Source organism: Anopheles moucheti, chromosome X, assembly GCF_943734755.1.
Source record: "Anopheles moucheti chromosome X, idAnoMoucSN_F20_07, whole genome shotgun sequence".
In the NCBI taxonomy this organism is placed as follows: Eukaryota; Metazoa; Arthropoda; class Insecta; order Diptera; family Culicidae; genus Anopheles; species Anopheles moucheti.
The window spans coordinates 13,411,413-13,433,883 of NC_069142.1; the positions used below are offsets into that span (position 1 = coordinate 13,411,413).

The 22,471-nt window shown below is 46.5% G+C and overlaps 4 protein-coding genes across 7 annotated transcripts; 1 reads left to right on the forward strand and 3 right to left on the reverse strand.

Annotated features, from left to right (window-relative positions):
- Positions 1–1,358: 1,358 nt before the first annotated feature.
- Positions 1,359–1,861, reverse strand: LOC128306644 (uncharacterized protein C15orf61 homolog). The gene is made up of 2 exons (XM_053044213.1): positions 1,742–1,861; positions 1,359–1,679 (listed from the first exon to the last, which is right to left on the reverse strand). The coding sequence occupies exons 1-2, from the start codon at positions 1,859–1,861 to the stop codon at positions 1,359–1,361; spliced, it is 441 nt and encodes a 146-aa protein (XP_052900173.1).
- A 225-nt stretch (positions 1,862–2,086) lies between these two features.
- LOC128307356 (NADH-ubiquinone oxidoreductase 49 kDa subunit-like) lies at positions 2,087–4,332 on the reverse strand. Of its 4 annotated transcripts, none has more exons than XM_053045145.1 (2): positions 4,249–4,332; positions 2,087–3,848 (listed from the first exon to the last, which is right to left on the reverse strand). In XM_053045145.1, exon 2 carries the CDS (start codon positions 3,760–3,762, stop codon positions 2,350–2,352), a length of 1,413 nt encoding a protein of 470 aa, XP_052901105.1. In that variant the 5' UTR covers positions 3,763–3,848; positions 4,249–4,332; the 3' UTR covers positions 2,087–2,349. The 4 variants fall into 4 exon arrangements, with proteins under 4 accessions (XP_052901105.1, XP_052901107.1, XP_052901106.1 ...); XM_053045147.1 differs by having other exon boundaries at positions 2,087–3,843; positions 4,249–4,305; XM_053045146.1 differs by lacking the exon at positions 4,249–4,332 and adding an exon at positions 3,988–4,120.
- A 377-nt stretch (positions 4,333–4,709) lies between these two features.
- Positions 4,710–10,554, forward strand: LOC128306355 (arginine/serine-rich protein PNISR-like). The gene is made up of 8 exons (XM_053043833.1): positions 4,710–4,847; positions 5,086–6,181; positions 6,255–6,362; positions 6,436–6,532; positions 7,334–7,387; positions 7,455–7,621; positions 7,701–8,010; positions 8,087–10,554. The coding sequence occupies exons 2-8, from the start codon at positions 5,183–5,185 to the stop codon at positions 8,803–8,805; spliced, it is 2,454 nt and encodes an 817-aa protein (XP_052899793.1). The 5' UTR covers positions 4,710–4,847; positions 5,086–5,182; the 3' UTR covers positions 8,806–10,554.
- A 663-nt stretch (positions 10,555–11,217) lies between these two features.
- On the reverse strand, positions 11,218–21,497 carry LOC128306934 (monocarboxylate transporter 8-like). The gene is made up of 6 exons (XM_053044608.1): positions 20,753–21,497; positions 14,577–14,750; positions 14,107–14,509; positions 13,491–14,036; positions 13,115–13,409; positions 11,218–13,028 (listed from the first exon to the last, which is right to left on the reverse strand). Exons 1-6 carry the CDS (start codon positions 21,495–21,497, stop codon positions 12,378–12,380), a joined length of 2,814 nt encoding a protein of 937 aa, XP_052900568.1. The 3' UTR covers positions 11,218–12,377.
- Between the last annotated feature and the right edge of the window lie 974 nt (positions 21,498–22,471).

Sequence of the window (22,471 nt, forward strand, 5' to 3'; positions counted from 1 at the left end):
TTTCAATAAGCGAAACAAATTGAAAAAGAAAACAAAAAACGATAGACTTATCCTTGATAGGGTGTGTAGATGTGGGGAATGAAAATGAATTCCGGCAAAATCATCACGTATGTACTGGCTGTAAGATGAACAAAACTGAGCGAAGCAAGCAAGCAGCAAAAGCAGAGAGAAAACTCACTTATGAAGTAGTAATATGTAATGCACACGTGTGTGCGTGAGCTAAAAACGCTTCGATAAACGAATCGATCTGTGGAACAATTATTAAAAACAAAAAGGCAAAGCAAACAAACGATACGGTCAAGATCTTGTGACCACGCGAGACCGAAGAAACGACACGACAAATCGGTTAAGTCAGGTCGGTCCGTTTCTTCTGGGCAGCAAAAAAAAGGGTGGGTATTAGACGCTGGTAGCAGACCCAGACTATAGGTGATGTGAAGGGGGTTTTTGGGTGATGTGGCACTCAACCGTTAGGCCGTTATTGTAACTTAGGTAAAGTAAGGTACACGCAGGACACGCTTCCCACTTTCTTTCCAAACCAACAGCATACGTGGTTTCTTTACGGTATTATTACATTTACTTAGTAGCGTTAATAGTTGTTTCGAGTTTTGTTTTCTTGTTTGCGATGGGAAATAGCATTTACTTTTGCACAATAGCTATGTTCGCACTATGTTTTTGCACTTACTGGCAATCACACCCTTTCCTACCTGCTCTTGATAAATCCTTCCATTCCCTCCCCTTCCTCTCCCTACTCCACAGTGCACTTGTTTAGAGTAGAAACGAATTTCTATCACCTTGCGCCCCCTTGAAACTGAAATCGAAACAAAAACCCTTTTCCAGTCCTGTTTCACCATAGATAAACAGTAGTGTAACACGCAACGGCAATAGTTGGCAATTTATTCCCAAATGGTTCAGTTCAATTTTCCCGTGCTTTATGTCGTTCCGGGGGTACCGGGGGTAGTTTATATTATATATATATATATTCGATCAACAAACACGTATATTCGCCGTGCATCGGTTTAAATGATGAATGTTTTGTCGCCGCTTTCCCCCCTTCTCACCCCTGGCACGTGCGGGAAAGATCCGCCAAACTCTCGCCCAGTGTTGTGATGTTGTCTATTGAGGGCGTGCCCGTTGGAAGGGGGGAACTAGCGTAGAATCAGGTACAGAGAAAAGCATGGCTGCAAACGAAGCATACTTTTACGAAACGAAACATTATTTAGCCTGTATTAGTTGCTACAAAAAAAAAACCAGCAGCGGAAAAAAGAGGAAAACAGAATAAATGAAAAAAAACATCAACAACAAAACACGCGAACATTTAGTAAAGAAATTAAAACCACGCTATAGTTTATTGTTCACCCTCAATACATCGATCCTTTGTCCTCCGCGTAAAGGAAAAAGATCGGCACCGGTGCTGTACCGTTCCCGACCTGGACGTACTCAACGTGGCGTATAAGAAACATCGCCGCAAGCCCGTAAAATAGCTGCGGCAGTCCCAGATTTGCTACCTTAATGCAGCGAAAGAACCGATCGTCTAGCGTTAGGTCCTGCCAAGGTCGCTTGGTGCAGTGATACTTCATGTACGGGTAGCAACCCGTACGCAGGATGTGATAGTTCGTGCCCGTATCGAGCGTCCAGTTGAAATGTGACCATCCGAACTGATCGTTGTAGACGTCGCTGTGCTGAAAAAAAAATACAATCCGTGTAAGTAAATAATATTAAAGATCGTGAGTAGATCGATTACTTTGATGAAGTATGATGTCCAGGGTGGTTCGTTACATTGCTTCAGGTATGCCGTTAGCACCACGGATACTTTCGGTTTGCTGGTGGTGTGTAATGCCCGCTTTAGGAGTAACAGTTGCATTATTATGCGATGCGCTTGAGCTGGAATTAAAATTAGAACAAAAGGTTTGAAAAGAAAGCATTACAAAATCCGATAAAATTAGAGTTGCAGCAATTATAAATTATATTTAATAGTTTATAAACCAATTCTTGACAGATATATCATCAATAATGGTTAGATTCTTTGTTATTTTCAATTAAAGCAAGATAATGAGAGTTACACAAGTTCTCAATGATCTCAAAATGAATAACAGACGTACATTCAGTTTCGTTTTAGTGTAATTATTTATTCTCATTTACAATAACTCAAGCTTTACAACACCCAAACCGCAAGGACACTGGTGTCTGTATGAGTGTTCGTTTCGATTTTTTACGACAATAAATCCTAGCTTCGATCCCAAGGATAAGTGTCGCCAGTACGGTTCGATGGTTTAGTTTATGTTCTAGTTTAACGGACAAAACAAGTGGGCGAAAGGAGTAATAACGCTATTAGCAACCGGATTGCACGGTTTAACGATCGATCTCTCCGAACACTACGTCAAGCGTGCCGATAATGGCCACCACATCCGCCAGCATGTGATGACGGCCGACCTTGTCTAGCGCGGCCAGATGAGCAAACCCGGGCGCCTTAATCTTGCAGCGGTACGGTCGGCTGGAACCGTCCGACACCAGGTACAGACCGAATTCACCCTTCGGTGCTTCCACTGCGGTGTACGTCGCACCGGGCGGCACCTGGTAACCTTGCGTGAACAGCTTGAAGTGATGAATGAGCGCCTCCATCGAATGCTTCATCTCACCCCGGGACGGTGGTGTGAGTTTCGCATCGTCCGTCTTGATCTCACCGGCCGGCATCTGGTTCAGGCACTGGTCGATGATGCGCAGCGACTGACGCATCTCCTCGATACGGCACAGATAGCGATCGTAACAATCACCCTTCGTACCGATCGGCACATCGAACTCCACCAGATCGTATGCATCGTACGGCTGGGACTTGCGCAGATCCCACTTGATGCCAGAACCGCGCAACATGACCCCGCTGAATCCGTAGTTGAGGGCATCTTCTGCCGACACCACGCCAATGTCGACCGTACGCTGCACCCAGATGCGGTTCGTCGTCAGCACATCCTCCACCTCGTCCAACCGTTCACCGAACTTGGACGCAAACTCGTAGATGTCGTCCAGCAGACCGAGCGGCAGATCCTGCGAGACACCGCCGGGTCTTATGTAGGCAGCGTGCATGCGGGCACCGGACACACGCTCGTAAAACTCCATCATCTTTTCGCGCTCCTCGAACAGCCAGAAGAACGGTGTCAGGGCACCCACATCCAGTGCGTGCGTACCGACTGCCATGATGTGGTTCAGGATGCGGGTTATTTCACCGAACAGCACACGGATGTACTTCGCCCGCAGCGGTATGTCGATGTTGAGCAGCTTCTCGACCGCGAGCGAATAGCACTGCTCGTTGCACATCATCGAGACGTAGTCGAGGCGGTCAAAGTATGGCAACGCCTGTGTGTACGTTTTGTACTCGATCAGCTTCTCGGTACCTCGGTGCAGTAGCCCGATGTGCGGATCCGCTCGCATCACCGTCTCACCGTCCAGCTCCAGAACCAACCGCAACACACCGTGAGCGGCCGGATGCTGTGGGCCAAAGTTAAGGCTTAGGTTCCGCACCGTCTTCTCCACCGGTGCGATCTTGCTGTTCCACGGTGGCAGCTTCCAGCGCGAGGTCACCTCGTCCGGGTACATGACCGGACCCTTAAACTGATCGATAAACTCCTCGTCCGGGAACCATTTGCCGGCGGAACGGGCCGGTTGGCGCGCATTATATAAAGCGGCGACATTTTTCAGCAGCCCACCACCGGTTACATAAACATTGGCGGCGGTACGCTTTGCGACCGTGTTTAGCACGCTGAATGCCATCCTTGCTGCTCGTTACTTGCTGCTGCTACCCTCTCTCGCAAGGAGCGCTTTTCCGTTTCCTTTTGTTGGTGGTTTTCCGATCTGAGCTGAAACACACGGAAGGAAAACACACACGGTTCGGTTATTAGCAGTGATTCGGTTTTTTTTTTGGTGCTATCGAGGAGGGCAGTGGAGCAGGGCTGTGGTGTAGAGTGGGAAGAAAATATCGCGATAAAACGTTCGCACCTTCAGGGAATTATTTTTCTTTTTCCTACACACACGGGACGTACTCGTACGTGTACGTGTGTCGGTAAGTTCTGTGTTTTGCACTTTTTCACTATTTGACAGAATTTTCATTCCACTTATCTCTGTGCCATCGCAACTAAGTGTCAGTTTCTCTGCTTGCGATTAGCAAATCAACAATAACATGGGCATATATTGGATTCTTGCACCGTGCCGTCCAAATGAAAGTTTCGCCGTTTGTTTGGACCGCTTTAAAAAACTTACCCTACGTTCTAGACCCACTGGAGATTGGTCCGATTTTCCCGTCCGCAGAAAATCGCTGCACAACAATATGAAATTGGCCGAGCGTGTTTGACAGCCGTCAGTGTCGCTGCGTTCGACACCGTTCACAAGAGCGCCACCGATGTACAGCAGGTTGACCCAATTGTTGGCAACTCGGGTTGCTTGATCTTTTTTTTTGAAAATGAAGACCTTTGGAATGTTCTGAAAATCGTGAAAATTTTATCACACGTTACTAAATAAGTAAGAAAATAAGATTCTTTGAATCAGATGCACAAGTAACTTAAACGCTGGATAAATAAAAATAATTTCCGTTGGCGAATTGTTGCACTGAAAGCAAGATGGTGCATGTTGAAATGACCTTATTGTTGGTGTTGTGTTGGTCCATCTCTCCCACTGTCTATTCATCTTGGGCATTCTAAAACCTTCCAAGAAAACAAAACGCATGTGTATAGTGGCCATTGTTAAGAAGAAATATATGTTAATACGTGATGTGTAGAGTGTTTTATGTTAATTTTGGTGTCTAAAAGCTTGCTTTTCTTATTACTTGCCGTTTCAACACCACCGTTTTCTCGATTGGATAGGTACGCATTCTTTTTTAGTTGCACTTCAATCTCAAGAGGTCTGGGCCTGCCATTTCTAGTTTGGTTTGACTTTATTTACCCGTAGCTGGATAGTGAGTCCGGCGTACGGGGTTTGGCCCGGATGGAATTTTGGACCGGTCCTACGCACCGGATAGCACGCCAGTTCCTTGCAATTATCTAAATTGCAAATGGTTCAGGACGATTTCCAATCGTTTTTTCTTTCTACCACTGTTTGCAGACGTGCACCTCTCGGTTCTATCGCAGCTTGGAGTAGGATCAACGCTATAGGGGAGAAGAAATAATGCTGACCTGGCGTCGGAAGTAGTTGGTGCAACATGATGAATCGACACGGTGCCTCGAATTCTAACCGACCGGCAGATCAGGGCCAACTGTTTTCTGCTTTAATGTCCGACAATGGCCCAAACCAGGGAGCGTTTGTACCGGGTAGCAATGCGTTCTCCCTGGCACACTACCAGAACATGCCTAACGATCAGGTTGACTGGGCCGCCCTAGCCCAGCAGTGGATCAAAATGCGTGAAACTTGGATGCAACCCATGCCCACCTTAATTCCATCACCGCCACCACCGCCCTCATTCGATCGGGACACTTTCGACAGTCCAGCTGCGAGCGATACACACTCAAGAAACCGAACCGCTCCGGGGGTCGAATACGAAGAGCAGGGTGAAGCCCCGATGGAGGTAGAGCGGGAAGATGACAGCGATATACCGGTTCCGCCGACACCACCAAAAATCTCCAACGACTGGCCATCGACAGACGATACGTGGCGAAACTGGTCATGGCCATCTTCGGCGGGCAGCACATCAACGCTTGGCGACCACCATGTGCCACAAGCGCTTCCAAACAATCAAAAACTGGCCGATGTCCAGCAGCGGTCCGGGCCACCGGTGTCAGCAGCCGTTGCCATTGCGCTATGGCAAGCGAAAAACAGCCATCTCTTCCCCGTCGCATATCCCAAAGATCCTGCGACGGTGCGACAACAGACGACGGGAAACCGACGGATGTTTAGCACGCAACCGAAACCGGCACGCCTGCCCGGGTTGATGGATCAGGAAATAAAGATGAACGTGTCATCTACCAGTTCGGTCACGTCCACCGATGTGCATCGGGTCAATACGAAGGAGAACTTTGGCAGTGGTGGTGGTGGATCTGCCACGATTAACGAGGAAAAACGCATGATGCTGCCGGCATGGATTCGCGAAGGGTTGGAAAAGATGGAACGCGAAAAGCAGCAAAAGCTGAAGCGGGAGCAGGAACACCGCCAGCGGGAAGAGAAACTATCCAGCCAGCAAAATGTTCGCTCTCTGTCTCTGTCGGTACGTATGGGACAGGGAAGAATTAGCAGAATTGAGAGGGACGGGAAAATTTATTGCCATTTACTTTCTACAGCCTAGCCGTGAGGAACAAACCATGCCATTGGGTTCGCCGGAAGAGCAGGAAGAATCGCAACCGATCCAAGAGAAGGTTGCATTAAACGAACAGGACATTGAACAGATAGTATGTATTGAATGTTTCCCCTATGTTTAACTATTTTTTATATATCTTTACCACCCATTCTGTTTCATTCCAGACGAAGAAAATATTGACTGAAATTTTTATGGAAACAACAAATGAAGTATTACTTTCCATCGCTAAGGAAGAACAGAGCAAGGTGCAGAAGCGAAAGGGTAAGTACTACCTCAGTATTGGTTGCCTTTGCAAATAAGGATGTGTCATGTTTCTGTATACAGTCTATTCATTCATTATCAGTACTCCTATTAAATGAATTTCGCACACCGAGCAAATTTCCACATAACAAGTGCGTGTGATTTCTTGAAACTTACAATTTTTTTGCATCTCGGTTCCAAAGTATTCCAAATGAAACAAGTTTTTGGAATGATATTGAATGTCATAACTTACCGGGTAGGAGCTATCCGTATAGTGCCGGGGTCTCCAAAGTTTACAGCCCACAAATTAACTTGCGGGCCATTTATACATTGGCAGCAGGCGCTCGAGGGTCGTAGCTTGGAGACCACTGGTGTAATGCATCGTTCTTAGGTTACGTATTCAAAAGTTATATGCCTCCATAGTTATTTCAGCGTTAAGTGTCGCTGTTTCGGTCAGTTCATTCTCAGGGTAAATGTGCATTCCAGCTTGCCCAATAATTTCGGAATGCAAATTGTAAATAATATTCTTGTTATTAGGTGCGTATACAAATTATATCCATTATGAATTAGAATTATTCCTCAGAAAGAATGGATTAGTTTACTGCTTTGGAAAGAAAGCTTCCGTAAAACGGATTAAAGTCGTGGTAAAGGAATAAAGGACTGTGTATATGTAAATATGCACATGTAAAAGGCGCTTTGTGCCAGATTCGTTTCCCTGTGTGCTAATTGTGGTTCTATGATATAGCATATTAAGGTAGCAGAAATGGTGAAGTTGAATTCATTCGATATATATTTATATTTATATGTCCCACCAAATAACAGCTAAACAGGCAGCCATATCAAATGTTGGACGCGCAACATATACCAGAGGGCTTGGTATGAAGATCTCGTTTCCGGAATTTTCTGGTTGAATGGGTATTTATAAGGGTAGTATTTGTTACAGGCCTTGGTATATATGGCGATAGTGATGAGGATGAGGAAGAGGAAGAGGATCAGACGATCAACGATGTTAGCAAGGGATCGATGAGTGCAAATGTTGGCTCTGATCTGGAAAGTGCAAACAACTCGGACGACGATGATTCCGATACAGAAGCGATGAAAAAAATGATGGTATGTTAATATGTGCTATTGCTGTCGCTCACTTTACGGGAGAGCTGTAAACAACCTCGGTATTACTTCTTTCACGCAGGAAAAAATACGCTATCGGCAACAGAATTTCAAATCTACTGCTGCGCAAATCGAACAGTGGCTGGGCGATGTGGCTGAGTACACCCCTCATAATACCGAATTGCAGACAGAGTCACTATCGTCAGACGAAGGCCCGGTTGATGAGCTGCAGCGGAACGATGAAGCTGATTCCGATCCAGAGCGTGCAGAATCTCCACGGCACGGAAAGGCAAGCACCGGTAATGGATTCGTTATGTCGCAGTTCACGCCCTTCGCCAGCACAACTCGACAGTCGGACCAAGTCAACAGAGCGAGTGGCAGCCAGGACAATGGTTCGTTTTTTTTTGCTTAAATTATGTGAGATAGTTTTTTTTATAAATTATCGAACGCTTCTTTATGTTTTTTTAGTGGTCCGCAAGCGGCGTGATAAACGCGTATCGCGCTTCAGTGATCCGCGGGACACGGTACGTACGACGCACATCACGCATGTTTCGATTGTATCAACGTCCGCTGAAACAGTGCGTCCCAATAAAGCGCTGGAACTGTCTGCCGGTGTGAATGTAGCCACAGTTGGTTCGAGTGCCGTCCGCCAGAAACATCCAGCACAGGAAGGGAAGGCACGCCACCCTACCGGCCAGCAGTCCATCAACACGTACTTGAACGTACCACCAGGGCAATCGTACCAAACGATCTACAGTATTAGGCCCGGTCCGAAGGGGGGGACCCATTCTAAGGCATTGAGCGAAGTGGAGGAAATGCGAAAAAAGCACCACCCGACATCGAACTTCGACGGTGGAAAGAAGTCGCTCGGGGAGGATAACGATGGCGGTAGCTATCGACGGAAGTACCGCGACCGTTCGCGTTCGCGTTCATCCCATGGTTCACGGTCGAGCGTTTCGCGATCGGTTTCGGGCGATTCACGCTCGTCCCGGTCCAGTCTGTCGCCGAGCAGCCACTATTCGCGCTCGAGCCATCGACGCTCCTCGTCCAAGCGATCCCGTCACGATCGCGACCGTCGTTCACCATCGTCCAGCTCATCATCGCGCCGTCACCGCCGGGACAGTGGCGATCCATCCCGATCCCGGTCGCGTTCCTCTTCGAAATATTCTTCCCGCCGGCGGTTCTAAGCGTTTCCACCACAGGGATGCGTCTTGCAGTGGCATTTTAGTTATTGCAATGTTCTTTCGGTGAATTCAATGGCCGGATCGTGAGCACCGGGGTTGTGCACAAGAGCATTACCGTCCCCGAACAGAGGCCGATTTCAACGAGAGAATCAAATCAGTGTGATAAATTAGGGAAAGTATGTATAAATACACACAGAACAACACACGCTACAATTTCACATACCTGAACACCAACACCCATTCTCTACACCCTTCCTCCTTTCCTTTCCCCAACCATCTATTCGATTCCTTCTCTCCCAGACACATAAAAGCACACACTCTAGTTATCTTTAAGCAGTGAGACAAGGAATTCTAAACAAACAACAAAGGCACGAACACACAGTTGTAAAGACAAGCGATAGCTAGAGCGAATATGGAACTTGCATTGCAGGACAGGTAGGCAAGCTCGATTTTTTTTAATGACCTTTTTATTATTATGAATTGAATGATTAGAAGCGTTAGGGGATTTGACCCTTAAAGTTCTAAGAAAGAAGTAAAAATTTAAAATAATTCCTAGCGCTTTAGAGCTAGTTTTCCAAAGGCTAGTTAACGAACGTGCAGCAGGATCTATCTGGTTTGGCACAGTGACAGTGTATAGGATATGTTAAGTTTAAGTTCAGTAGCTTTTCAACCAATGATGCCACCCTTCCGATGGCTATTGGTGTGGTTTACATATATTTTTTGTTTATTCCTTTGAATACCTTTACGAAAGTGGAATGGAATTGTGTTACCGTGAGCACGAAGTTAGCTAGAAAGTGAAGGACTGCTGTGAAAGTGTAGCTGCGTCTGTGCGTCTAGCTTTTCAACCATCGATGCGTCTGGCTTGTGGTGTGTTAAATATATTTTTATTTACCTTTTTTTCATAAATTACGAAATTGAAAAGGAATTGTGTTACCGTGAGCACGAAGTTAGCTAGAAAGTGAAGGACAGCTCTGAAAGTGTAGTCGATACAGCTGCGTCTCTGATAAACATTGATGGAAAGGATTTAGTGGCTTCGTATTCGATGCACATTTTCGGTATCCTCTTGCATGAACTCTTTTCCAGATAATTAAAAAAATAAACAACCCGAGGTGTTCATTATAGCTAAAAACAAAATAAAAACAAATTAAAACCAAAAAAAAAACATTAACTGTTATTAAAAATAAATTTTAATATGTCTAGAATTATTAAACTAAAAACGTGAGATGTATTTCCTTTTACATTTTAACGGAATTAAAATGCGATAAAGCTAAAGACCGAACGAAATATACCTCACGTTGTTGGGTTGAATAATTTAAGACATTTTAAAATAAGTTTTTCAAACATTTTGTGTATTTTAAGTAATCAGTTTCAAGTGTTTTTTTTTTGTTTGTTTTTATTCGTATTGAGCACCATTAGTTAAACTACGACGACGACGACGTACGTTAAAACCCAACCGTAGAAAAGCGAGGTAAGGGAAAAAAACTTGAACCACGCAAGTTTTTGAAGCACAATGCGTATCAGAGATATGTGCTGCTGTATCAAGAGAATAGGAAGTGATTAAAAACAGAAGGAATATCATAAAGAGAAGCATACAAGGATACTAACTCGTTGCTTAAAATGTTCACCCTTGTATAAACTACTGTAGTTGAAAGTTTCTTCCTAACCTGGGAACCGAGTTTCGATTTAGCAAAAGCCTTTTTGTCGCCTCTCCTCGCTCCCCCGCCTTCCCCTTCCCGTACAAAACAAAAGGTTTTTTATCGCAGAAATAGAACAACAATTCCTACTTGAATCGTTTTCATGCCCTCCGTGTTGTGGTCTGTGTAAAATGCAGCTGAAAGAATTTGTTGGGAATCTTCAAACAAAATAGCGATTCAAGAATCTTTGAAGAATCATTAATCTTATGTAGTCTTATGAAATCGTTGAAGATTAATGAATCATCAATGAATTTGAAGATCTTCAACTTACTTAACAGGCGCGGTCTTAGTCTACTGCAGGAGTCGTCTAAACCGATCGCTGTCGAGCTTCTCCACGCATACTAGGACAGAAATCCTTCTGAGCAACTTCCTCTCGAACGCTGCTAAAAGGGTTTCATCAGTTTTGAACAGAATCCATGTCAACGAGGGTTATGTCTGTACACCGGATGTACATAGTCTTAGCTTCTTGATCGGCGCGACTGAATGTTTACTTATTCATGAATCTTTAAATATTCATAACTCTTTAACGATTGCCTAATCATTTGAAAGTTAGCTCACATTTCGAATGTCTCTTCATTGAAATCGAGAATGTCTCTCGGCAGAACATAATTGAAACAAAAGAATACAAACAAACGCTGAACGGAACGCTGTTGGTTTCATCTGGTTTTTATTAAAACGCTACAGTCAATATTCGCTCAGCACACTGTCCAGTTATGTTGCGTTGCGTTTTGGCTGCGGGGTTACAGCACCCTCTGTACGAGTGCTGCTGTTCCGGTTCACCCCATCAACCGCCCCCTCTTCCCCACCCATCTCCCCCCAACCTCCTCCATTCACCTCGCTCTGGGTTGAGTGTGTGTGTGTGGGTGGGGGAGGGTGGGGATTGGGGTGGAGGGATGGGAAGGAAAAGGGAGAGGCAGGGTTCTCAATATAGTTTAGTGTGGCTGTGTACAGTAGTATGTATACTCTATTATAATATGTAAACGCTTCTACGTAATAGTGTTGTGTATATCATTTATCTTACACACGATCATTCGAGTGGGGAGGGATGGATTGGCAGCGTTTCGGTTATTAGTAGTATAATTATTTTATTTTGTGCACAATTCTATACTTGCTCAATCGCCCTTGCTACGTTTGTGTTCGTATTAGATTGCTAGCATCTTTTGGTTAATTTTGTGAAGAAATGTGACAAATTTATTTTGGAATTTGGTAGATCAGTGGGAAGGGTGATCGGGAGCGGGAGTAGGAGGGGTAGAAGGGCTAGATGAAGGTTAGAGTGCTGGTAAGAATACGAAGAGAAAATCTCAGAAATTCAATTATGGCTTCTAAAAAGGATCATCTTATTGATCGATAGAAAGAGAGAGAGAGAGACAGAGAGGAGTATGTGAGAGAGAAAGAGAGAGTACGTGTATGAGAGATAGTGTGAGGGAACGAAAATGTAACAGAACCTTTTTATGGGCGGAAAGTAAAACAAACTCATGGAGACCTACAACAAACGTAAAATAATAGGACTAAAACACAAAAACAAAAACAAAAAAACACTCAAAATCAATCAGTCAATTGTTCTCTACAGAAGTGAACGGTGCCATGTAAACAACTTTCGCTAAGGCTAAGTAACTGAAGTAAATAACGCATTAACGTAACGTAACGTAACGTACAAACGTGCAGCATGCTAGCAGGTATACATCGATAAACTACCAATAAGTACTATGTACAATAGTGAAAATTTTGGGAGTACTCCTGGCCGGCGATCATCTATTATTTTACCGTACTGTGACTGTTACTGCGCGTTTTCTGCCAGCCGTAACGCACCCTTTCTCTATAGCTCTATATCCCTATTATGGTGTCCCGCTTGTCACCCAAACATACACACACACACACTTCCTAAACTGAGGCTTCATCGATCACAGATATAACGCGGTTGTTGAGAAACCCGACCTGTTGGCTCGGGCGCCATTTGCTGTTCAGTCTGCAGTGCTGCTGAGGCTGGAGAGTGTTGGTGGTGGTGACGGTACTACTACCACCACCACTACTACTGCTGCTGCTTCCACTCCCATTACCGGCCGGCTGCTTGCCACCTTCGCCACCGCCCCTTCCTCCGCCGGTGCCTCCACCACCGATCGTGTTCTGTGGAGCGGAGTCCGATTTCGTGACCAGCGGTGACACATTCTTCCCGAGATCACCATTCACCGGTTGCGGCTGCTGGGTATGCAGATGATGGGGATGATGGTGGTGATGGTGGTGATGGGGATGATGATGCTGATTGTGGTGTGGCTGGTGGGGATGATGCAGCAGGGCGAGACCGTTCGCGTCACCGGGATGGGCAGCCGCTAGGGCGGCCTGACCGAGCGAGTGTTCGATGGGACACTCGGGATGGTGCTGGGTACCGGTTGCCAACAATGCACCACCGGCACCCGCCCCGAGCAGTGCCTTCGTCTTGGAGAGGGATAACCGGCGGCCCCGCTTGTCCAGCAGGATAGGAACTTCGGCACTGAGGTTGTTCTCGAACTCGCTCAGCATGAGATAGTTTTCCACCTGTCACGAATAGAGTTTTGCAAGTGGATGAGCTGCTGAAGATGAGGTGCGGAGGTGTTGGAGCACCTGGAAACAGTGTACGGTACCTTGTTGCACGAGGTAATGCAATCACCGACGTAGTCCAGATCATCCAGCAAGTTATCTGGCAGATCCATGTCGGCGATTCCCTCCTCGGAGATGCAGGTGAGCTCTGGCTTGTCTAGTCCGTTGATCGGCTCTACGATACCGTCGCTGAGTGGCGGTATGAGCAGCTCTGGACCGATCATCATCGCCGTGTTGCCGGTGATAATGCCCGGTTCGTTGTCTGGCTCTTGCGAGAAGGAGAGTTTGCGGCGCTGGGGACAGGTTTCCGAGACGCACAAGTGGCGTGTACCGTTCGCCCTAAAGTTGGGGAAAGGCATTATTGAGTACAGAGCGGAGGTAAATGAAGCTTAATTTTGTGCGAAATAGATGAGTACGTACCTTGTGTGTTTGTGGCGCGACACAGAACGCCGGTGCAAATCGATCAGAAACATCAGCACACTCCCGACGATGGCACAGCCTGAGCTGAAGTAGTACCCGGCGGTGCCGGATCCGCTGTCGTTCATGTAGCCGGAGATGGGTACGCCGAGTGCGATCGGTATTGCCTGGGCAAACTGGACGAAACCCCAGGCGCGGGCAAAGTTGCGTGCCCGCACCTTCTCGTAGGTGTACATCTTGAGTGAGTAGTGATAGCCGCCGCAAAAGATACCGTATATCCAGACGAACATCACGTACCCGTGGTAGTTACCGTGCACAGCGGTAAGTGCGAGAATGCACACGCCACACATGAAGATGGCGGTTTGGCAGAGGTATTGGCGTGCGATGCGACATTCGACGCTGTTCCGGACGACCAGCAACCCGAACGCGGTACACCCGAGTGTCCAGGCCAGTCCGAGGTAGATCTGCAAGATCATCACTTTATCGCCGATGCCATCCTTCTGCACTTCGTGTGCCAAGTAGAAGATGGGTGTGTTGATACCGAACGCACTTAAAACAGAGAAGCAGAGTGACAGAGTTAGCTCAGTGTGTCTCGGTGTAGTAGACAACGCCCCCTTACCCAATGCCGGTCGATGCGAGTAGTATGCGTACGGTTTTGCTGCGCAGCGTGCTAAAGTCAAAGAACGGTGGCCGATCGTCGTGCTTGTTCTTGTCCTTGATCTTACGCTTCTGGTTCTTCAGGTGTAAGATCGCGCGCCGCTGCGGATGGTAGAGCGACGCGGAACGGTAGCAGGTGCCGAGGATGAAGGTGATGAACACGGTACCGGTGACGGCCTGCAGTCCCAGCCGCCACCCGATCGCATCGATCGCCGACTTGATGAAGCTCGACATGACGGCAATACCGAGCCCACTGCCAGACACGATAAATATCTCGACGAATTCGCGCCGCTTCTTGAAGTACTGGGCCACCATCAGGGTGGAGCAGTCGCGCGTCATCCCAACACCGACACCCACGACGGCACCTGGCAAGGAGGAAAGAGGCAAATATAGCCGGAGATGCTGGAGATGTTGATGTTGAAATTGGCTTACCGTAGCTGAAGAACAGCTGGTGAAACTGTGATGCGAAGGATGTGAAGAGGCAGCCTAGCGCGGTCACCAGTCCACCGATGACGGCGGTGAGTCGCGTTGACTTGCGTTTGCATACCGCGATAGTGATGGGTGATATGAAGAGTGCTACCGCTGTCGACAGTGCGCCCAACCATCCTGTGGAGAAAGAGATTGTTTTTGTTAATCATTTGTCGTACATTGGAGTGGAGGAGATCCTAGGTATTCTTGCTGCAGACAGCTAAACTGTGATAATATTTATGGTTACATTTTTAATGTGGAAATATCATTGCTGCTCACGCGTAACTACTCATCAACAAAGACGTTAGCAGCAGAATTGTGTGAGATGTGATCTCAATATTGCGCTAGACATCACGCTAGAGTTTAATTCCATAAAGTGCCACATAAATCATGCATCGGTAGCAAGAAAGTGTGTGCCATCTTCAGCCCTTTTTTGTCCACCCACAACTCGCCTGCGAAATACGTTTGGTTCTAATAACGCAACCCACAACTCACAGTTGTGGTGACTTCATTCTCTCGTTTTAATTTCCCACTAACAGTTTGGTTTTTCTTCTTGCTGTTGCTTTATTGACACAACAAGCTTTTTTTTTCACCCAGACACCGAAAATCATCCATACTGAAAACACTAGATCACTGTTGCGTTCGTTCCGTTACCCTTTTTCGGGTTTGCCTCGGTGCGTTCCTGACATCCGTGGCAACAAGCACTGTACGACGCGGGATGATTTATTAGCGTCGGGTTGAAAGATAAACATGATGAATAGTGGCGGAGATAGCATGATGAGTTAATAATGCTGGGTAAAGTTTTTTTTTTCTTCCTCATCTTCGCGGGACGAGCTACGATTTCGTTGAACCATTGACATTTACTGGTTCAGTGTATGCTATGAAGTTGCGCTAGTCTTCGAGTAGCATAATTAAAGCGTTGCGAGAATGATTTCATTCGGTGCTCTTGAGCTATTTGGAGAAAAACCTCGAGAAGATTTGAAAATTCTTTTCGTATGAGTGACTGCTGCTGTGGATATCTGGATATAGGCACAATTTCAAAGACCTTTGAAAGTGGATTTTGAATATCGGAATTAAGCGTCGGAGAATGTCGGAGATTTACCCGCGAAATGAATGAGGTGCTACTGAGATCTTTCAAAACTTAGACATCTTGGAATACTATTTACACTCGAACGGAACTCCAGAGCAAAAGTTTCTTTAGCATATGGATATATGCAACCAGAAAACTGGACGATAATGAACATCACGGGAAGAAGTTGAGCCGATCGTAGCCCAAGTTACGGACAACTCACCCAACTAGACCAAACCCATTGAGCCGGCAAGGGTGTTGAAATAAACGATCCACCACCAGCTGCTGCCAGTTATTACGGTTGTGTCACCCAACTAAGATTACAATCCAGCCGTATGTAGCATGTCTTAATAGCCGATGCTCTAATCTGCCCTCGTCCATTCCGTGTACGCTTGTCGGAAACAAGAGGATCGACATCGAGCAACGGAATTATTATTATAGCATCCTGCATGATGTGTATGTGCTTATCCCTGTTTCAGTGAAGGGAAGTTTATAATCGTTTGAAGTAGAGAGAGAGAGAGATACAGAAAGGGACAGAAAGAGAGAGAGAGAGAGAGAGAGAGAGAGAGAGAGAGAGAGAAAGAGAGACAAGGGACAAGAAATCAATGCAATCAGCGTTAAATACAATTTCAAATCGGCAAACAACGGGCTGTGTGGGGCTATAAAATTGTATCCGCTTCCCAGCTGGAAGATATAGCAAAAACAACCATTAAAACTTTTACCTCAACCGTCGGCCACGGTTGTGTGCTTCATCCCTGTTATGTGTGTGTCTGTGTGGGGAACTCAGGGCCGGTTGGAATGTTTTATGGTTTTTAATTTTTATTTTCCACTTAATCGTTTGTCGCATGGCCACTGTGCTTGGTGAGGTGGAGGGGAGGTTATGGTTCCTCCTCTCTCCCCACCCCCTTGCCATTACTTCCTGTTCCTGTTGTGTTCATCCCGTTTTTACGGGAAACGGATGAGCGAGCAATCGAACGTATGTGTGTGTTTTTTTCCACCCGGAACGCTTGACTGGTCACCGTGGCGTCAGGATGTGAAGCCAAACTTTTCACATCACCGACCACACTTGTCCGCAATGGGCCGCAGCGGTAGTTGCAACTCGGTAGGCAATGGACTCGGTGTAGACGTCTAATGAGTTTAGCAGCTGTTTCGATCGGAACACCAGCTCGTAACTCGTCGCCCAAGTGAGGTAGTCATCGTTATGATTGCGTCCACTTGGCAGTTGATAATGTAAATTGCATGTGCATGCTGCATGTTGTTTTGTACATTTATTTTCCATCTCACATAATGCTCCTTAACCCTTTACACACATCATACGTTGTATCGTGTGTGTATCGCTTGCTGTTTCCAATCTTTAGCAAAGCGCCATGCATCACGCGTTGTTTCGGCATCCTTAAATCCTTGCCCGCTTCGGGAACACATTCGGGCAAATAGATTGCACCATTTCACCATGATCTCCAAACATAAACAACCACCTTTTTAGCGACGTCCGCTACAAAATGCGAACCGTTGGGGAAGGATGGAAGTAACAGACATCGTCTAGGCGTCTAAAAATTTGTTGACGGTGTGGTGGGATGCCGCTACTTGGTTTGAAAGCAACCGACGCGCCATAATTCAGCGGGATGGCTGCTAAATTACATTTTCCACCCTCCCAAAAAAAACTCCAACATCCCTCCGACCTCCCAAAACTGTGGAGCGCGGTCGTACAAGTGTGACTAGTTTTTTCTTCCGTTTATCAACCATCCTTTCAAAACAAAAAAAAATGGAGTTGCTAGTGCATTCGTTGGTGTGTGTGCCTCGTACAACTTATGTTTGATGGCATGGAATAAAAGCGCTTGTTCGGGGTGCGGAAATATTAGTCGAAAACAGCGCGTGAAGCAGCAAAAGGGAAAGAGAATAGCGGCTGACTGCTGATGATCGCACATTTTACGCACAGCGCTGAATTGAAATGGAAATTCATCGGTTGCATCCTTCTGCGGGTGTGTGCCGCTGTCTGTGTACCAGCTGAGGAGGTGTGGAGGTGTGGAGGAAAGGTTTCAGTGCGAATGATAAATCAACCAAGCGAACCGCAAACCGCAAAAACCACCGCGTACCACCGAATGTGACAATTATCGTAAAGCAGCATCAACCACTGTGAAGGAGACGCCTGGTAGCTTGTGGCCCACTGCACGGTTGCAGCAGAATGAAAAAGGGGAAAAAGGTTGCAACAAGAACAACAACGGAGAGGAGGAGGAGAGGGAGGCTGGGTGATAAGGAGGGAGGGGGGGGGGGGGGGAAACAAGCAATATATGGATGCCATTTGTCTTGCCTTTTTGGTCCGCCCTAATCGGTGGTAAATTTATACACTTGCCACGACCGAAAATACCCACCAGTGTGGCCGTACGGTGTATGGCCGGTAGTCTGTCTGTCACAACTCAACCGGAATTGGTTCGCAGCACATAAAAGGGGGCTGCGTTTGGGGGTGAAATTCAATTAAAAGCATTAGAGAGTTGGTAAACGGAGGCAATGATTTGCCGCGCGTGTAGATCAGCACTTTTGCTTGCATGGTACGTAAAGGGAAATAACTAAAAGCTAGAGCAGGGAGCTGATATACATTATTATAAACCGCCAGTAGCACGACATAAAGTGATGGGCGCTACGGAAAGCAGCTTTGATATTATAAACATCAGGAAGTTTATATTAACAGAAAGACAACACGCGTTACTCTTCTCAAAGCACCTGTCGCGACGAACTAAGCTGAGACTATAAAGAACTTTTATAGTTCCGGTACTCATATACGTCTCTCAGACATGGACTTTGTCCAAAACTGATGAAACTCTCCTCAGATGCTCAGAACTCCTGGAAGATGCTCAGGCGGGTTTTTGGATCTGTCTGTGTTGGTGGGAACGAAGCTGAGACTGTAAAGAACTTTTATAGTTCCGGTACTCACAAACGCTTCTCAGACATGGACTTAGTCCAAAACTGATGAAGCCCTCCTCAGATACTCAGAAGGGTTTTTGGTCCACATGGACCGAGGAGGCGTGGTAGGCCTAAACTGAGATAGACTGATGACGTTGATGCGTCCGTCAAAAAGGCCGGTGTATCAAATTGTCAGAATGGTTTAGAAGAATACTGGTGTAGACCAACGCTAAGACTTCGGGGAAAGTAATTCGATGAATTAGTACATCCTGTACGCTGAAATCTTTAAGAAAACTCAAGATCTGATCAATTGTACGTCGAGAGTTGTGTTTCCACTAAAGGTCCTTTTGGTTCAAGGCTTCAGTTATGTAGTTTTTGCTATAAGCGATCTTACAACTAAAAAGGACTTCGGGATCGATCTGACCAGCGAACAATAGAAAGCTGTCAACTATGGGAAATCTAAAAATTTTTTAACAATTAGACTACCTATTCCCGGGGTCCTCTATGCTATTAACAACGGAGTCGGATAGAGGATTTAGGGATTTGCCAACCCAAGATAAACAAAGTTTAAAAATCTTATCGAAAAATAGGGTAAGTACAGCAAAAGGAGAAAATCCTCACGAATTCTGACGGGTAGATTTTTAAACCATCTGTATTGTATAGGATGTCTAAAATTAAGACCCTAAAGTCATTTTTATATCAGCCGAAGACACTGTTTCTAGTCGCTACCTTCGAAGTAGATTAAAGATTGAAATAGCTGAATGTAGGGTCGCATTATATTTTGCTTCCACTCTAGCAGGAAGAATAAATTTATAGAGTCAATCAACACCGAACATACCCCACATCATGTTTATTGGACGATGAAGTGCCGTGTGATCATTTAATATACTCAACATACACACACACACACCTACCCACATGCACAAACCATGCGCCCTTGGATGGACGTTAGCATATGATGAAAAACATCGTTAGGCCGCGTGCTCCGGAACCAACAGGCCAACAACAAACATTCCAAGTGGATTGGTGAAACAAACCAGGACCGTCTGCGTAACGTTTCGGCACACAGAGTCATCTTATGTGCTGTTTCGCAAAAAAAAAAACACTTCTCAAGTTCATTACTCGCTACAGCAGATAAAAGGCCAGCGGGTGGATGAGCAGTAGTGGGGTTTGGTGTGCATGAGAAGATGGTGGCAGTGGTTGTGTTGGTTTTTCGATGGTGAGGATTATGAGTTGAGTTTTCCAACCCCGCTGCACGGTTCGGTGGTGAGCACAAAGGCACAACGGAAGAAGGAAAGCAAGCAGGAGGGCGTAAAACATAAAAGAAAGCGCAACGGTCCGAGATAGTTCGGTTTCGGTGTGCTGAGAATGTGATTACTTCGTGAAAAGTAATCAAAACTGTTTTGCCCCAACCACGCTTCTTCGGGCAGCTGGGTTCAATGTAAAGTGGTTCAAAAATCCCTCCCCACCCCCTCCCACCCCAATCCCGGAAGCTGTGTTGGAGGAGGCAGAGAGGAAGATGGAAATGAGTCACATGTTTTGGTTGTGGGAGGAAAAAACAAGGAATGAGGTTCGATCAAATAAAGTTGCCGGCGAATGTACGATTCACCAAGATGCTTAGGTTGAATAAAACTCTTGAGTACTCCTCTTACTAACTCTTACTCAGCCTGGACAACTTGACAAAGCTGCTGTAGAATTGTGAGGTCTTGAGAACAGGATAACAGGAGGTGAGGTCGTGACAGCCGTCACGCGTAAGAAAAAATCTTCTCTGAGGTGTACGTGAGCAACAGGACCTTTAAGGTATTGGATGACTTCAAAAGTGTGAACACCCATCCTCAATTAGAGAGTTGATGAAATCTTCATAATCTTGGGTTTTGGTTCGTGAATGTCTAAGCGCAGCGTCTTCTACCTCTATTATAAATCGGAATTCTTGAAATTCCTTTGATAGATTAGTTCTCCAAGGATCTCCTGGCCTGAACCACCACTGCGTTACGTGGGTTCCTACAATCTTTCACAAAGTCTTTGGAAATTGGTTATTAGCTCTCCACAAGCTACTCCTAGACCGATTAGAAGGTTAACAAGACAGAAATTCCTGTTTTCAGAAGGTAGTTGATACAGAGTCCCTGTAGCTGTGTACGTTACTATCGACGAGATCTTCGGTTGGATCTCTCACCTGTGAAGATGATTGACTCGATGCGGTAGGCGCGTCCGGCCGCGAGAATTAGCACCCCAACCGCCGTTTGGAGACCGTGCGTCAGGATGTGGATCAGTACGCCGACCAGCACGATGATCCAGCCCCAGCCACCCTCCGGATAATAGTGCTGCTTGATCGTGCTGGTGCTGGTGTTGGACATGCGGCTGGACGCACGCTGCTGGTGCGGCAGATGATGGTGATGCCGGTGGTGCATCAGATGGGGCAATGTCGGCGAATGCCCATCCCCACCCAACCCATCCTCCCCGCCCTCCCCATGCTCCGGATCCACTTCCTCTTCTTCCTCTTCCTCTTCCTCTTCTTCGTCCTCCTCTTCCTCCTCTTCTTCGTCGTCCTCTTCTTCGTCGCCATCCACTCCGTTTGGTGGTTTGTTTTCCCGCACCGCTGTATCACCTCCGTTCGGTTTGTTGGTGCGTCTTCGCGTTCGCTTCGGTTTGGGTTCGGTACCACCGGGTGCCAGCTTAACCAGCTTTGCTCCTTGTGCTTGCGCGAGTGCCTTCGCCAGTGCCTCCAGCTCACCGAGCGGTGTGCCGCGTTCCTGCGTGCCTTTTACCTTCGAGTGGACGGTACCGCCGGGTGCATTGCCACCGACCGGTGGCGGTGTGATCGGTTCATCGAACACGAGCGAGTGCGCGTCGGCACTGGTGGCGACACCCGAATCCTCGTAGTTCCCGTACACCGGCTCGTTTTGGAATAGTATGCGCATCGTGTTCGTCGCTTAGCAATCCGTTCACCGTGCCGCCATTGCGTTTAAACCACCTCATCCACCATCGTGTGCGGGACTAGTGTGAGTGTTTTCGCAAAATGGAGCGAACGGGTTCGGGTACACATGGGAACCTACATTACGGCATATCGTACGCACCGAAAGGCCACCGCCTGTTTGCTGAATGTGTTTGTTTTTTCCTCTCTTATAATCTAAGGACTGTCTATCTTACTGCCACACACGCACTTAACCCGACGCACTAATACACGCTAACAACAAATAAAAAACAAATCAACAACCATGAAACCAAATGTTAACAGTGATGGAGATGGGAAGATGTATAAATATAATTTTATATGAGTCCCCATCACATTCCGCTTCATCGCCGTTCATCGTGCGTGAGTGTGGGGCATATTAACGTTAGGCAATGGTCTAATCTTGTCGCGGGGAAACGAAATTCAGTTCATTTTGTTTTTCTTTTCCCGTCACACCATCAGAAACATCTTTCTATTAACCTTGGTAGGAGGTTCGGAACGAGCATAATTGTGTTTTTTCTGGCAATAAAGTTTGGATTTTGGAGCTCATTTTATGAAAGCAAGAAGCTCTCAACGTTCATGGTTCGAGTCCACCAGCAGCATGTTGCTCGCAGCTACATTAGACCAAGCCCTTACCATACAGCCGTGTTAATGTCAGGGTAGATATAAAATTCAAATGTTTTGGTAATACCCGCAGCACTATCTCAAGCTGTCGCTCGGTGAAAATGGCGACAAGGCAACGGGCAGCTAGCAACTAGTCTCCGACATACTGTCTCCATCGGGTGAAATGCTATCGCTCTCGTCTGACCATTGCAACAACCGTGCCTATCGAACCAAAGCCTATCAGCGGAAGGTTCATTTTGGCGACCGACCAGTACACGAATGTGTCTTGTGTGACTTTTTGGGCAAATATTTGCCCCAAATATACCCCTTTTGCGATGT

Bases quoted from the DNA above. Each gene is read 5' to 3' on its own strand.
- LOC128306644 (XM_053044213.1), bottom strand. From the start codon at position 1,861: ATGCAACTGTTACTCCTAAAGCGGGCATTACACACCACCAGCAAACCG. The intron at 1,680-1,741 runs GTAATCGATCTA...TTTTTTTTTCAG, and splicing joins GGACATCATACTTCATCAAA to CACAGCGACGTCTACAACGA.
- LOC128307356 (XM_053045145.1), bottom strand. From the start codon at position 3,762: ATGGCATTCAGCGTGCTAAACACGGTCGCAAAGCGTACCGCCGCCAAT.
- LOC128306355 (XM_053043833.1), top strand. From the start codon at position 5,183: ATGATGAATCGACACGGTGCCTCGAATTCTAACCGACCGGCAGATCAG. The intron at 7,388-7,454 runs GTATGAAGATCT...TATTTGTTACAG, and splicing joins AACATATACCAGAGGGCTTG to GCCTTGGTATATATGGCGAT. The intron at 8,011-8,086 runs GTTCGTTTTTTT...ATGTTTTTTTAG, and splicing joins GAGTGGCAGCCAGGACAATG to TGGTCCGCAAGCGGCGTGAT.
- LOC128306934 (XM_053044608.1), bottom strand. From the start codon at position 21,497: ATGCGCATACTATTCCAAAACGAGCCGGTGTACGGGAACTACGAGGAT. The intron at 14,751-20,752 runs GTGAGAGATCCA...CTTTCTCCACAG, and splicing joins CGAGTCAATCATCTTCACAG to GATGGTTGGGCGCACTGTCG. The intron at 13,029-13,114 runs GTACCGTACACT...TATTCGTGACAG, and splicing joins GCATTACCTCGTGCAACAAG to GTGGAAAACTATCTCATGCT.